Below are 13987 nucleotides of genomic sequence, written 5' to 3' on the forward strand. Positions count from 1 at the left end.
AATTCTCTAGTGGGATGAACTATATAATTACCTATTTTGTCCCTATCAAAAACATACCTTCTGGAAGAATACAAGTTTATTCCAATGCTGCTGTCTTTTATGAATACATAGTTGAAGTTCCACATTGGAAATGACTTTCAGAATCACCCAAGAAAACATACATTAATTTTATAGTCACAATGTGTAACTGACTCACTGAAGATGCTATTAAGTTTGGCTTTTATCCAACTCATTGGACTGGGCCCCCAAATAAGCACACTCTCTTAGAAATAAAGACTTGCTTTCAGTCAGGAGAACCAAAAGAAAGAGCCTAGTGAGAGCAAGTTAGAAGAAGAGGTGATCTGAGTAAGGCTATATGGGAGGAATTAGCATGTAGCTACTAAAAGGAACTTTAGCTACTAAAGGTAGTTACTTTAAGGAGTATTTTTCATATCTTGAGCACTGATAGATTGAACATAAAATCCTCATGTTTCATATCTCCATCTGGAATAGCAAAAGGATAGAATATGTTTGCCAAAATGTACAGATGGTCTTGAAATGCCAATAAAGCATGTAATTTAAATCTAAGTGGAGCACAATGTTTACTTAACAAAAACCAGTCCTATTTAGGGGCTTCCCAGGTGGCACCAGTGGTAAAGAACCTACCTGCAATGCAAGAGTGCTGGTTCAGTCCCTGGGTTGGGAAGATCCCCTGGAGAAGGAAATGGCAATGCACTCCAGCATTCTTGCCTGGGAAATCCCATAGACAGAGAAGCACGGCAGACTGCAGTCTATGGGGGACAAAGAGTTGAACATGACTGAACACGCATGTATTAGTCCTATTTAAGTCATTCTCTAGTGCCTCCTTTGAGCAGGACTTTATCTTAAAAGACTTTTTTGTGCTAACTGATCAAGTACTTTGGTTCAGAGGATGAAGAATGTCACATACCTTATGTTGCAGTCAACAAGACATCAGACTCTGCAGCCACCCCCTGAGGGGATTCAGGATGGAGAAAAACAGGATACTGTCCCAAAATGTTGTTTAGTTTCTCTCAGTTGTGTCTGACTCTTTGTGACCCCATGGACTGTAGCATGCCAGGCTTGCCTGTCCTTCACTATCTCCCAGAGTTTGATCAAACTCATGTCCATTGAGTTGATGGTGGCATCCAACCATCTCATTCTCTGTCGCCCCCTTCTCCTCCTGCCCTCAGTCTTTCCTAAGCATCAGAGTCTTTTCCAGTGAATTGGCTCTTTGAATCAGGTGGCCAAAGTATTGGAACTTCAGCTTCAGCATCAGTCCTTCTAATGAGTATTCAGGGTTGAGTTCCTTTCGGATTGACTGGTTTGATCTCCTTGCTGTCCAAGGAGCTCTCAAGAGTCGTCTCCAGTAGCACAGTTCGAAAGCATCAATTCTTCACATAGCTGAGGTGCATAGCAAAGGAGTGATTTCATTGTGCCCAGACTCTTACATCTTCCCATATGTAGAAAAGTGCTAAATTCATTCACTTGAGATATTTGGTTTTCTTTAATTAACAATTATCCTTTGATATTCTGGCTACCTGGTTTTTATTGCAAAACTCCCATACATTCTGGATCCTCCCTTACCCCTTTGAAGCAGTCTCTCAGAGCTCTCTGAGAGGCTGTCTTCTGGGCTTAAGCCCTCAGGAAGTCCACTGGATAAAACAGAATTCTCAACTGAAAAAAAAAGAAAGCATGTAACTTGATGTGATGACTTTTTAGAGTCACGTCCTTTGGAAGGGCTTCCCAGGTGGTGCTAGTGGTAAAGAACCCACCTACCAATGCAGATGTAAGAGATTTGAGTTTGACCCCAGGTCGGGAAGATCCCCTGGAGGAGGGCATGACAACACACTCCAGTATTCTTGCTTGAAGAATCCTATGGACAGAGGAGCCTGGTGGGCTATAGTCCATGGGGTCAAAAAGAGTAGGACACAACTGAAGTGACTTGGCACACACAGCTCGCACATCATTTGGAAAACTGGGATCAGGTGTTTTGACATTGAACCCAGTAAATCTCCCTTTCCCCCCAAGCTTCTAGTGGGTATTCCATTTTCTTTTATTAGACTTCCTTCCACTAGAGTAGAAGTGACCTTTGGTTCTTTGATAGAGAACAGACTTTTAATTCTTGGCCAGTTATAATTTAGGAGGTGATAGTGCCTAGTAGTGCGTTCAATTGCACTCAATCCTGTTGTGCATCATTGCATCTCAGTAATGAGAAGATTGGAAGAAGGAGATAATGTGAAGGAGAGAGCAAGGCCATTGGAATCAGAGAAGTGGGGGTTTTAATGCTGGCTCCACACGCAAGAGCTCTGTGACCTTGAACAACCTCTCAAAGGTTTGGTGTCCTCATTTGCAAACCCCGCAGTGTTATGTGTGGACTTAAAGAGACAGTATAAATAAGGTGCTTAGGACAGTGGGTTCTCAGTAAGCAGAAGCCATTCTAACAACATAAGAAATGGATATTTCCTGCCATATCAGTAAAGAAAGGGTGTCATAGTCTTCAATGATTGCAGCCACCACTGTTGGTGAGCTGGTGAACCCTGAAGGAACTCAGAAAAGAAGAATACCTGCCATCGAGCCATCATACTGCAGCCATTCCCTTCGATGAGCCCTGAGGAAACTCAGGATGTGAAATCATAGGATACTGGCCCTAGAGAGCTGGGATGCATAGCAAAGGAATGATTTCTGTGAGCCCAGACGCTTGCATCTTCTCATACACAGGAAAGTACTAAATTCCTTAACTTGGGATATCTGGTTTTCCTTTAATAATAATCTGTTGATGTTCAGACTACCTGCCCTTTGTTGCAAAATTTATCTATAACCTGGCTCCCCACCTTGCCTCCTCAAAGCATTTCTCTCAGTTACTTGAGATGGTGTATCCCAGGCTTGAAGTTCTAAAAATTCCTGCTGAATAAAACATAACCCTCAACTTTTAGGTTCTGAGTATTTCTTAAGTCAACAAATGTCATACTATGTACAAGCACAGAGTGAAATCTTCCTGAGGAGTAGGTGCTCCCAAGATGTTAGTTTTCTTAACGTTCTGTGAACATTGCATAACAACAGAAATGGAGCCTGGGGCTTCCTGAAGCCCCCTAGGAAGAGGGTAGAATTGCCTCCACCTGGCAGAGGGGCCTTGGACAAGATGGCCTCATAATCCTTTCCTATCTCAGCTTCCAGGATTCCCTACTGAATAGTCTGCTTTTTCTCACAGTCTCCACTGAGCATGACGTAGATGAGCTGCTGACCTTTCCTTGTGTAGGATAAGAAGTGCCCCCAATTCTGGAGGACAGGGCATAGCTATCACTAACTCTATAGCCCATGAGTAAGTGCTGCTGTTGGCAAGATATGGGTGGGTCACTTTGAAGCTCTTCCTTAACCAACCAGCATGATTGTTGATGAGTCCTGACTTAGCAAGAAGCCCGAGTAAAACATTTTATGAGGTAAAGGACTCGCATGAGGTGGCTAAATAACATGGAAAAATTGGTAGAGAGGGCAAAAGTGGGTAATGCTAAGCGTGGCTACCACACCCACCGCTGACAGAATATAAAGACCTGGAGAAGACCAGGGCTTACAGCACAGAAAGGAACTAGGCTTAGAAGTGGACCTTCAGCGCTCTGCTCCCTCCAGCACCATGTCTTACAGCTGCTGCCTGCCCAACGTGAGCTTCCGCTCCAGCTGCTCCTCCCGGCCCTGCGTGCCCTCCAGCTGCTGTGGCACCACCCTGCCCGGGGCCTGCAATATCCCCGCCAACGTGGGCAGCTGCAACTGGTTCTGTGAGGGCGCCTTCAATGGCAACGAGAAGGAGACCATGCAGTTCCTGAACGACCGCCTGGCCAGCTACCTGGAGAAGGTGCGGCAGCTGGAGCGGGAGAACGCGGAGCTGGAGAGCCGCATTCTGGAGCGGAGCCAGCAGCAGGAGCCCCTCGTGTGTCCCAACTACCAGTCCTACTTCCGGACCATCGAGGAGCTCCAGCAGAAGGTGAGGGGCTGGGCACTGCCAACTGATGAGCGGCCAATTGAAGAACTACTTATCTAAATTTGACAGACCCACTTCCAAGTGGATTTCAGTTTGGTCAAACCTAATGTTGAAAATGATAAGGGCAGAGCCGTAGAAGCCACTGGCTTGCATAAGACACATCATGTCATCCTAGAGAATCGATGTGGGATGCCCCAGGAAGGAGAGGTACAGACAAGGGAGAGGGTAAGGCATTAGACCAAAGTCATAGCAACCTAACACTGCTTCTTGTTTTAAAACCAGACTGACTGATGCTTTAGGCCTATTATGGTATTCTGATCTTGTTTTCAGAGCCTATAGCGTTAAAAGGGGCTTCCAAGGTAACTCTAGTGGTAGAGAACCGGCTCGCCAATACAGGAGATGTAAGAGACGTGGGCTGGATCCCTGGGTTGGGAAGATCCCTTGGAGAAGGAAATGGCAACCCGTTCCAGTATTCTTGCCTGGAAAGTTCCATGGACAGAGGAGCCTGGCAGGCTATAGTCCATAGGGTTGCAAAGAGTTGGACACAACTGAAACGACTTTAGCAAGCAAGCAAGCAGCATGCATAGCATTAAAACATAATAATATGCACCTGAATTATTTCTTGGAGCTAGGAATTTCCTGCGTGAATCCTTAGATATTTAAAGATGTAACAAGAGAATGTGTCTATAACAAAGTAAAAGAGCCACCAACTCCAAAATCCTCCATAGTATACACAGAGCAGGCATGCATACATGTGAGAATTCAGGGCCAAAAAGATGGAAGTAGAAGTGGGATAAGTACACAGTGAGCATAGAAGTGGGGCTTAATACAGTGTAGGTCAGGGAGGGCTTCTCAGAAGAGGCACTATCTGAGCAGGGTTTGAAGGAAGAAGAGGAGTTTATATTCAGTCGCATAAGCCCTTGATTCTCTGACAGAATTGACTGTCCACCATTCAGTGGTTCCGGCAAAGTGAGTGTCAGAAAGGTGTGGGATTTGAAGATCGTGCACTGATTTCTACACATTTAGTGAGAATGAGGCACAGTGCTGGAGGAAGGGATAAAGTACTGAGTGAGACAGTCTCTTTCCTTCAGGAGCTCACTGTGTAATAGGGGAGATAGGAAACAAATAACCACAGTGAAGGTGATAAGCTGTGTAACTGGCTAGGTGCAAGTGACTGTGGGAGCGCCTGGAAGAAGTGACTCCTGCAGGAAGTGGGGAAGGAAGAATGTGGCTTATGTCGGGGGTCTTGCTAGGTGGGTGAAGCCATCCAGGCATTCCAGGTAGAGGCAGAAGCTTTGTGCAAAAGCTTTGTCCAGGGCAATGTGAGGGGAGAGTGGAGAGTGGTCAGCAGGGCTGGAATGGTGGTTTGTGAGCATAGGATAACCAACTTGTCTTTGTTTGCTTGGGTTTTTGGGGGGTTTAGCACTCCACCTCCCACTAAGCAAACAGGAACACTGGTCACCTTATGCGAGATTTGGTTCCCAGTATGTTCAGTTCCTGCAGGAAACAAGAGGCAGACCAAGAAGAGAAGAATTTATGACAAAAGGCACATTTTCTCTTGACTGTTTTAGTTTTTAAATGATCAGTTCTATTAATGAATCCTCCCCTTATCCTCAAACTGAGAATGTGAGAAGACTCAAACCTTTTTGGAAGGAATGTCTGTTTGAAAGAAAATAGTTTTTAATTTTAAGTTATGAGACACTCATTCTTACTACAACTGATTTCACAATTGATCCTGTGCCCAGATCCTGGCCAACAAAGCAGAGAATGCTAGGCTGGTGGTGCAGATTGACAACGCCAAGCTGGCTGCAGATGACTTCAGGACCAAGTAAGATTTCTCTAATGATCAGACCAATTTAGTAATGGACAGGCTGAGTTGTGATGAACTCTGTCCTGGAAGCATGCAAGCAGAAGCTGTCTGCGATCATAGTGGGAAGTTTCTTGCATTCGGTGAGTTAGGTTAAATATCAGTCTCCTCACTGGAAGCAAGCATTCTGTGTTTTAAATTTAGTTTGAAGGAGCTCAAGCAGCCAACTATTCCCTCTCTTTTTCAACTTAACATCTGGATCAACTTTAAAAGTGTATTCCACACCATTCTCTTAATACAGTTGAGTTATGATCAGCCCATTGGAAAAAGTTAAATGACACAAATGGGAGGCAAAATTCATTTCAGAGAATCCATCAGTTTTTCTAGGTATGACCCCTATAATCGTTAAGAATCCATTGCATTTTTATGAGACTTTATAGTTTGCAATGTGATTCTACCTATATCACTTTTTCATCTTTGGGCCAACCTGATGACATGTTTTTTTTTGGTTGGCGGGAGAGAGGGTGGACCAAGATGAAGTAGGAAAAAAATAGCCTTATTGCTTTGCCTAGCAGAGGGCTAATGTCTTCAAAACTGAGTGTCCCTGACATGTCAGTTTGGTTCCCATTTTACAAATGAGGAAATCGAGGCTCAGAGAGATTAAAGAGCTTACCACTGTCCTCACGGCAGGGCTGAATCTCACTGCCTTCTAATCCAGTGCTGCTCTCATGATACCAGGTTGCTTCTCAGGGTGGTTGGTAAGGATGGTGAGGAGGTCCATAGCGGGCTAGTCAAGTCACCGAATCACTTGAGAATGGAGGATGACAGGGCTTAGTTGTTAGCAGCCTGTGATGGGGAATCAGAACAAATGAAGTTAAAGGTAGAGAATCTGCCTGCAAAGCAGGAGAAGCGGGTTTGATAATCTCTGGGTCAGGGAGATCCCCTGGAGAAGGAAGTGGCACCCCCACTCCAGAATTCTGGCCTGGGAGATCCCGGGGCAGAGGAGCCTGGTGGGCTACAGTCCATGGGGTTGCAAAAGAGTCAGACATGACTTAGCGACTAAACAACAACAAAAACTATACAGGGGTGCCCCACCAATACCTTCTCTGAGGGTCTCAGGGAGGAGGTAGGTCTTTTCACTCTGTGCAGTGGTCTTTTTCCCTTTCAAAAGACTGCAAAAATTCCAAATATTTCACAATGTAATGAATTAGACCAGGCGAGCCAAGTAAAGCCTAGGAAAAAGTCTTCCTCTTTGACCTCCTTTGACTGCTGGTTGTGTGTGCAAGGTACCAGACAGAGCTGGGCTTGAGGCAGCTGGTGGAGTCGGACATCAATGGCCTGCGTAGGATCCTGGATGAGCTGACCCTGTGCAAGTCCGACCTGGAGGCCCAGGTGGAGTCCCTGAAGGAGGAGCTGATCTGCCTCAAGCAGAACCATGAGCAGGTAAGAGAGTTCCAGCCCCAGACATTCCTATACTGAGAGTCCTGTAACTGCCCTGAACAGGGTAATATAGGTCTTTTAGGTCTTTGCTAGACATCCTAGAGCTGAGAACATTTTGCTGGATGCTCAAAACACCCTTGGTGGGTTGTTGGGGAAGCTTACTTCTTTTACCAAAAAGAGTGTGGTCAGCTAATCTATTTCCATTTGGGGCTAGAGCTTTAAAATACTTTCTACTGCTTGATAAGATTGGTTGTCTTCTGAATAGGTTGTCTTCCCATGAATGACTTAGACTGAAAGGAGATAGCAAACTTCTTTGTTTTATGTGTCACCTAGATAGTAGAACCCAAGCTAGAATAAATGGATGGAAGGATGGATGATGGTTGATTCAGACCTCATGGTTGAATGTAACACTAGGATATCAGATACATGTCTCAAACAGATGTTTAGATGAAGAGGAAAAAACCCCTCATGGACAGGGTGTGATAATAAGAAGACATGAAGTAAATGGGACCAGTTAAGCCTAGTTTCTCTCTATTTAAGTAGCATCTAAGTGGCAATGATTATAAACCAGTTATTATGCCAGGTTTATCACTGAGCAAAGGAAGAGTAAAAAAGAAACAGTAGAATCTTGGAGTGGGAAAAAACATTAGCAATCAAGCAGCCTTATGATACAGATGTGGAGACTCTCAGACAGGAGACCTGACTCACAGGAAGTAACTTCATCGAGTTTTATATCAAAGTGTCCTAAATTCTAATGCAATCTTTCCACCACAAGATAATTTATATATAGATTTATTTCTATGAGTTCATTCTTTCCCCTTCCTCCATCAGGAAGTCAACACCCTGCGGAGCCAGCTGGGAGACCGCCTCAATGTGGAGGTGGACGCCGCCCCCACTGTGGACCTCAACCGTGTGCTCAATGAGACCAGGGCTCAGTACGAGGCCTTGGTGGAGACCAACCGCAGGGACGTGGAGGAATGGTACATCAGGCAGGTGAGTATCTCGGCACATGGTCTCTCAGGACCCTCAGCCCCTTGGGGCCCTTCAGGCGGGGTCTGATCCTGTCCTCTGCCCTTCGGTGTTTCAGACTGAGGAGCTGAACAAGCAGGTGGTGTCCAGCTCAGAGCAGCTGCAGTCCTGCCAGGCGGAGATCATCGAGCTGAGACGCACGGTCAATGCCCTGGAGGTGGAGCTTCAGGCCCAGCACAACCTGGTGGGTATTGATGAGACTCCTGGTGAGGAGGTGAGGCTGGGGAGTCAGGGGCACTGGGATGCCCTCCGGACCACCCTCTCCTGAACTCTTAGAGCTCGTGACTTGTTTGGAAGCGATGGAGAAGCCCCTGAAGGAGCAGCTCTGTGACTCTCCTCCCCTTCCCTCTGACAGAGAGACTCCCTGGAGAACACCCTGACGGAGACGGAGGCCCGCTACAGCTGCCAGCTGTCTCAGGTGCAGGGCCTGATCGGCACCGTGGAGTCCCAGCTGGCGGAGATCAGGAGTGACCTGGAGCGGCAGAACCAGGAGTACCAGGTGCTGCTGGACGTGCGGGCCCGGCTGGAGTGCGAGATCAACACGTACCGGGGGCTGCTGGACAGCGAGGACTGCAAGTGAGTACTGAGCAGGTGGCACCCCTGCATGGTACATGCACAGTCCTACCAAAGGGAAAAACAGGGGCTCCCCAGGTCAAGTTTCAGATGCCAGTATGTCTGCAAAGACTAGAGCTTAATACTGCAGCAGTGGGAAGTGAAGGGTGTTTGCTGCTGTCACTACCTGGCCTAAAGGTATTTTCTGCTCCAAAAGATACTCCTGAGCCTTGACTGTTTTCCCCACTGGTGAGCTTTTGGAAGCTGATGGGTAAATAAAGCTTTGTACCTTCAGCAAAAGGGAAAACAAACCTGTAACCACCATCACATGTACTTGAATAGTGCTTTTGGATTTAATCCCCACTTTCAAACCTATTGTTTCATGGACCCTGGCTGAGATTCCCCCGAGACAGGCAGAGTGGGGATCAGGGCAACCACCTTATGGATTAGCATTTGAGTATCAAAAAGGGGAGGTGACTCAAACACTTCTAGGGTCCAGCACCTTTTGCCTAACTGAGTTATTTATGAACACAATCTGTGCAGTAGATATTATCAATCTGTCTCACAGGTGAGGAGGGATGAGGGGCCTTCTCCACAACTTCAGGCTTATAGATCTGGTTCCATCTCAAGCCTTCTTTGCTCTTTTCTGCCCCATCTCTAAGCTTTGCAGGAGTGATCCAAATAAGATTTGCCTTCCTAAGAAGGCAGAGAATGGCTTCTATTTGTCCCCTGTCTTCTTGGGTTGAACTCCCTCCTTTATTTTTGTTATTATCCATCTCATGCTGATGAGCTAATGGTTCTGTGTCCCAGGCTGCCCTGCAACCCCTGTGCCACGACCAACGCGTCATCAGTCGGGTCCTGTGTCACCAATCCCTGCACCCCCTGTGGCCCACGCTCCCGCTATGGGCCCTGCAACACCTTTGGGTGCTAGACAGCCAGGGCCAGCAGGAGGACTGTGTGAAGACAGAGGACGATTGATGGACCAACCCTGCTCTCTGACAACCATCAGCCATTGCATAGTACCCCAGTCACCACCATAATTCATAGTCTGGAAAGAATGCCCAGGCCCACCTGATCCTCTTAATTCAAGGCCAGTTTCTTGTGACCTGATGGTCTGACAGGTTTGGGCTGGGAAAGTGTTTGGGCTGGGTGAGGAGTTTTGTGGTTCTCTCTGCTGCTTTGATCTGTCTTGCAGTTCCCCAAATCCCTTTGTTAATCTCCTAATAAACTTTCTTCTTGCAAAGCAGTGATGATTCTCATTTGTATTCATTCCTTTTAAAGCGTTCACTCTATGTGTTCATGCTTCATATAAAAGCCACTTGAAGGAGGACTTGTTGTTTAATCCTCTACTTAAAGGTCTTCATTACCATTTTTTAACATTCACTAAACACAGTGTGTCCCAGCAGAGACTCAGGCCAGCAGGAAACCAGTGGGACCACTAAGGCAAGACATCTCATCTGAATATGATAAACATATTAGTAACGGAATCTTACTCAGTGAAGTCCAACAGCTAACATTTCACCTTTCCTTTTCCAAAGGCCTACAAGAAGAAGGACAGGCACTAACATTTATTAAATGCCAACCAAGCACTAGAGACTGCATGACTAATTTTTTTCTCTTATGGTTATAGGAAGTAGAAATATTAGGATCGAAGCTGATTCTCTGAATGTCAGTTACATGTGAGGTGTGACTATGAGAGGGCAAAACTGATTTTGAATAAACATTCTTCATGATTTTTACCTGGGGAGGGAGGTTGCTATTAGGATCCCACACACATCTTCAGAAGCTCTCCTTCAGCAAATACTGAAGAACTCATAACAGTAAAAAGGGTGATCTCTGTTTCTCTTCTCACTTGAAATTTTTTATCCACTGGATGGATGAATGGATAAAGATAAATATACATAATGGAAGGAAAACAAAGAAGAAAATCCTGACATTGAGACAACGTGGATGAACTTGGAGGGCATTATGTCAAGTGAAATAAGCCAGACACAGAAAGACAAATACTGCATGATCCTGCTTATGTGTGAAATCTGAGTCACACTTATAAAAGCAGAGTAGAATGGTGGTTTCCAGGGGCTGAAGGATGGGAGAAATAGGAAGATATTGGTTAAAGGGTACAAAATTTTGGTTATGTAGGAGGAATAAGTTCTGGTGATCTAATGTACAACATTATGACGATAGTTAATAATACTGTATTGTATACCTGAAATTGACTTCTGTTTATTTCCAAGGCAAGCCATTCAATATCACAGTAATCCAAGTCTATGCCCCAACCACTAGCGTCAAATAAGTTGAAGTTGAACAGTTCTATGATGACCTATAAGAACTTTTAGAACTATCACCAAAAAATTGATGTCCTTTTCATCATAGGGGGCTGGAATGTAAAAGTAGGAATTCAAGAGATACCTGGAGTAACAGGCAAGTTTGGCTTTGGCGTACAAAATGAGGCAGGGCAAAGGCTAACAAAGTTTTGCCAAGAGAATGCACTGTCATAGCAAACACCCTCTTCCAACAACACAAGAGAAGATTCCACATGTGGACATCACCAGATGGTCAATAATGAAGTCAGATTGATTACATTCTTTGCAGCCAAAGATAGAGAAGCGCTATGCAGTCAGAAAAAAAAAAAAAAAGAAAGAAAGAAAGAAAGAAAAGAAAAAAGAAAAGACCAGGAGCTGACTGTAGTTCAAATCATGAACTCCTTATTGCTAAATTCAGACTTAAATTGAAGAAAGTAGGGAAAACCACTAGAGCATTCAGGTATGACCTAAATCAAATCCCTTATACAGTGGAAGTAACAAATAGATTCAAGGGATCGATCTGATAGACAGAGTGCTTGAAGAACTATGGATGGAGGTTCATGACATTGTACAGGAAGCAATGCAAGAAAAAGAAATGCAAAAAGACAAAATGGTTGTCTGAGGAGGCCTTACAAATAGCTGAGAAAAAAAGAGAAACTAAAGGCAAAGGAGAAAAGGAAACATATACGCATCCCTATCTGAACTCAGAGTTCCAAAGAATAGCAATGAGAGTTAAGAAAGCTTTCCTCAGTGATCAATGCAAAGAAATAGAAGAAAACAATAGAATGGGAAAGACTAGAGATCTCTTTAAGAAAATTAGAGATATCAAGGGAACATTTCATGCAAAGATGGGCACAATAAAGGACAGAAATTGTATGGACCTAACAGAAACAGAAGACATTAAAAAGGAGTGGCAAGAATGCACAGAAGAACTATACAAAAAAGATGGTAATGACCTAGATGTGTGTGATCACTCACCTAGAGTCAGACATTCTGGAATGCCAAGTCAAGTGGGCCTTAGGAAGCATCACTATGAACAAAGCTAGTGGAGGTGATGGAATTCCAGTTGAGCTATTTCAAATCCTAAAAGATGATGCTGTTAAGATTCATGTCAATGTATGGCAAAACCAATACAGAATTGTAAAGTAAAATAAAAAATAAATAAACAAACAAACAAACAAAAAAGATGCTGCACTCAATATACCAGCAAATTTGGAAAACTCAGCAGTGGCCATAGAACTGGACAAGGTCAGTTTTCATACCAATCCCAAAGAAAGGCAATGCCAAAGAATGCTCAAACTACCACACAATTGCACTCATCTCACATGCTAGCAAAGTAATGCTCAAAATACTCCAAGCCAGGCTTCAATAGTATGTAATCCAAGAACTTCTAGACATTCAAGCTGACTTTAGAAAAGGCAGAGGAACCAGAGATCAAATTGCCAACATCCGTTGGATCACAGAAAAAGCATGAGAATTTCAGAAAAACATCTACTTCTGCTGTACTGACTATGCTAAAGCCTTTGACTGTGTGGATCACAACAAACCGGAAAATTCTTTAAGATATGGGAATACCAGACCACCTGACCTGCCTCTTGAGAAACCGTTATGCAGGTCAAGAAGCAACATTTAGAACTGGTCATGGAACAACAGACTGGTTCCAAATTGGGAAAGGAGTAATTCAAGGCTGGATATTGTCACCCTGCTTATTTAACTTATATGCAGAGTATATCATGCGAAATGCTGGGCTGGAAGAAGCACAAGCTGGAATCAAGATTGCTGAGACAAATATCAATAGCTCCAGATATGCAGATCACACCACCCTTAAAGCAGACAGAGAGAAAGGAACTAAAGAGCCTCTTAATGAAAGTGAAAGAGGAGAGTGAAAAAGCTATCTTAAAACTCAGCATTCAAAAAACAAAGATCATGGCATCTAGTCCTATCACTTCATGTCAAATAGATGGTGAAACAATGGAAACAGCGACAGACTTTGTTTTTGGGGGCTCCAAAATCAATGCAGGTGGTGACTGCAGCCATGAAATTAAAAGACATTTGCTCCGTGGAAGAAAAGTGGTGAGAAACCTAGACAGTGTATTAAAAAGCAGAAGCATTGCTTTGTGGCAAAAGTCTGTCTAGTCAAAGTTATGGTTTTTTCAGTAGTCATGTATGGATGTGAGAGTTGGACCATAAAGAGTGCTGAGCACTGAAGAATTGATGTTTTTGAACTGTGGTGTTGGAGAATACTCTTGAGAGTCCCTTGGATGGCAAGAAGAGCAAACCACTCAATCCTAAAGGAAATCAGTCCTGAATACTCATTGGAAGGACTGATGATAAAGCTGAAGCTCCAATACTTTGGCCACCTGATGCAAGGAGCCAGCTCACTGGAAAAGACCCCAGTGCTGGGAGAGATTAAAGGCAGGAGGGACAAGAGAGGATGAGATGGTTGGATGGCATCACCAACTCAATGAAGATGAGTTTGAACAAACTCCTGGAGTTAGCGAAGGACAGGGAAGGCTGGCATGGTGCAGTCCGTGGGGTCACAGAGTTGGATCCGACTGAGCAACTGAACTGAAGTGATACTTGAAGTTCTCTAAGAGGATAGATCTTAAATATTCTTAAAACAGACACAGTCACATATAAAAGGGAACCATGTAGAGGTTGATAGACAAGTTATTTAGCCTGATCGTATTCTTTTCACAATAGATGCACAAAAGTAACAGCATTTAGTTATATATCCAGAAATACCTTAACAGCCCTCTGGGTGATTCTATTACATTCAAATTTGAGGAATGTTAACAGATTTAGCAAATATTGGCAATACATATGGGTATTATGATATCGTGTTATTTTAAAATCCTGTTTTGTTATTCATAGAGAAAATAA

The 13987-nt window shown here is 44.2% G+C and overlaps 1 protein-coding gene across 1 annotated transcript; it reads left to right on the top strand.

The window, feature by feature from the left end:
• Positions 1-3579: 3579 nt before the first annotated feature.
• LOC120867113 (keratin, type I microfibrillar 48 kDa, component 8C-1-like) lies at positions 3580-10047 on the top strand. Its single transcript, XM_040245322.1, has 7 exons — positions 3580-3976; positions 5719-5801; positions 7067-7223; positions 8052-8213; positions 8308-8433; positions 8605-8825; positions 9612-10047. Exons 1-7 carry the CDS (start codon positions 3629-3631, stop codon positions 9730-9732), a joined length of 1218 nt encoding a protein of 405 aa, XP_040101256.1. The 5' UTR covers positions 3580-3628; the 3' UTR covers positions 9733-10047.
• Positions 10048-13987: the final 3940 nt, after the last annotated feature.

This window comes from Oryx dammah, unplaced genomic scaffold, assembly GCF_014754425.2.
Source record: "Oryx dammah isolate SB20612 unplaced genomic scaffold, SCBI_Odam_1.1 HiC_scaffold_8, whole genome shotgun sequence".
In the NCBI taxonomy this organism is placed as follows: domain Eukaryota; kingdom Metazoa; phylum Chordata; class Mammalia; order Artiodactyla; family Bovidae; genus Oryx; species Oryx dammah.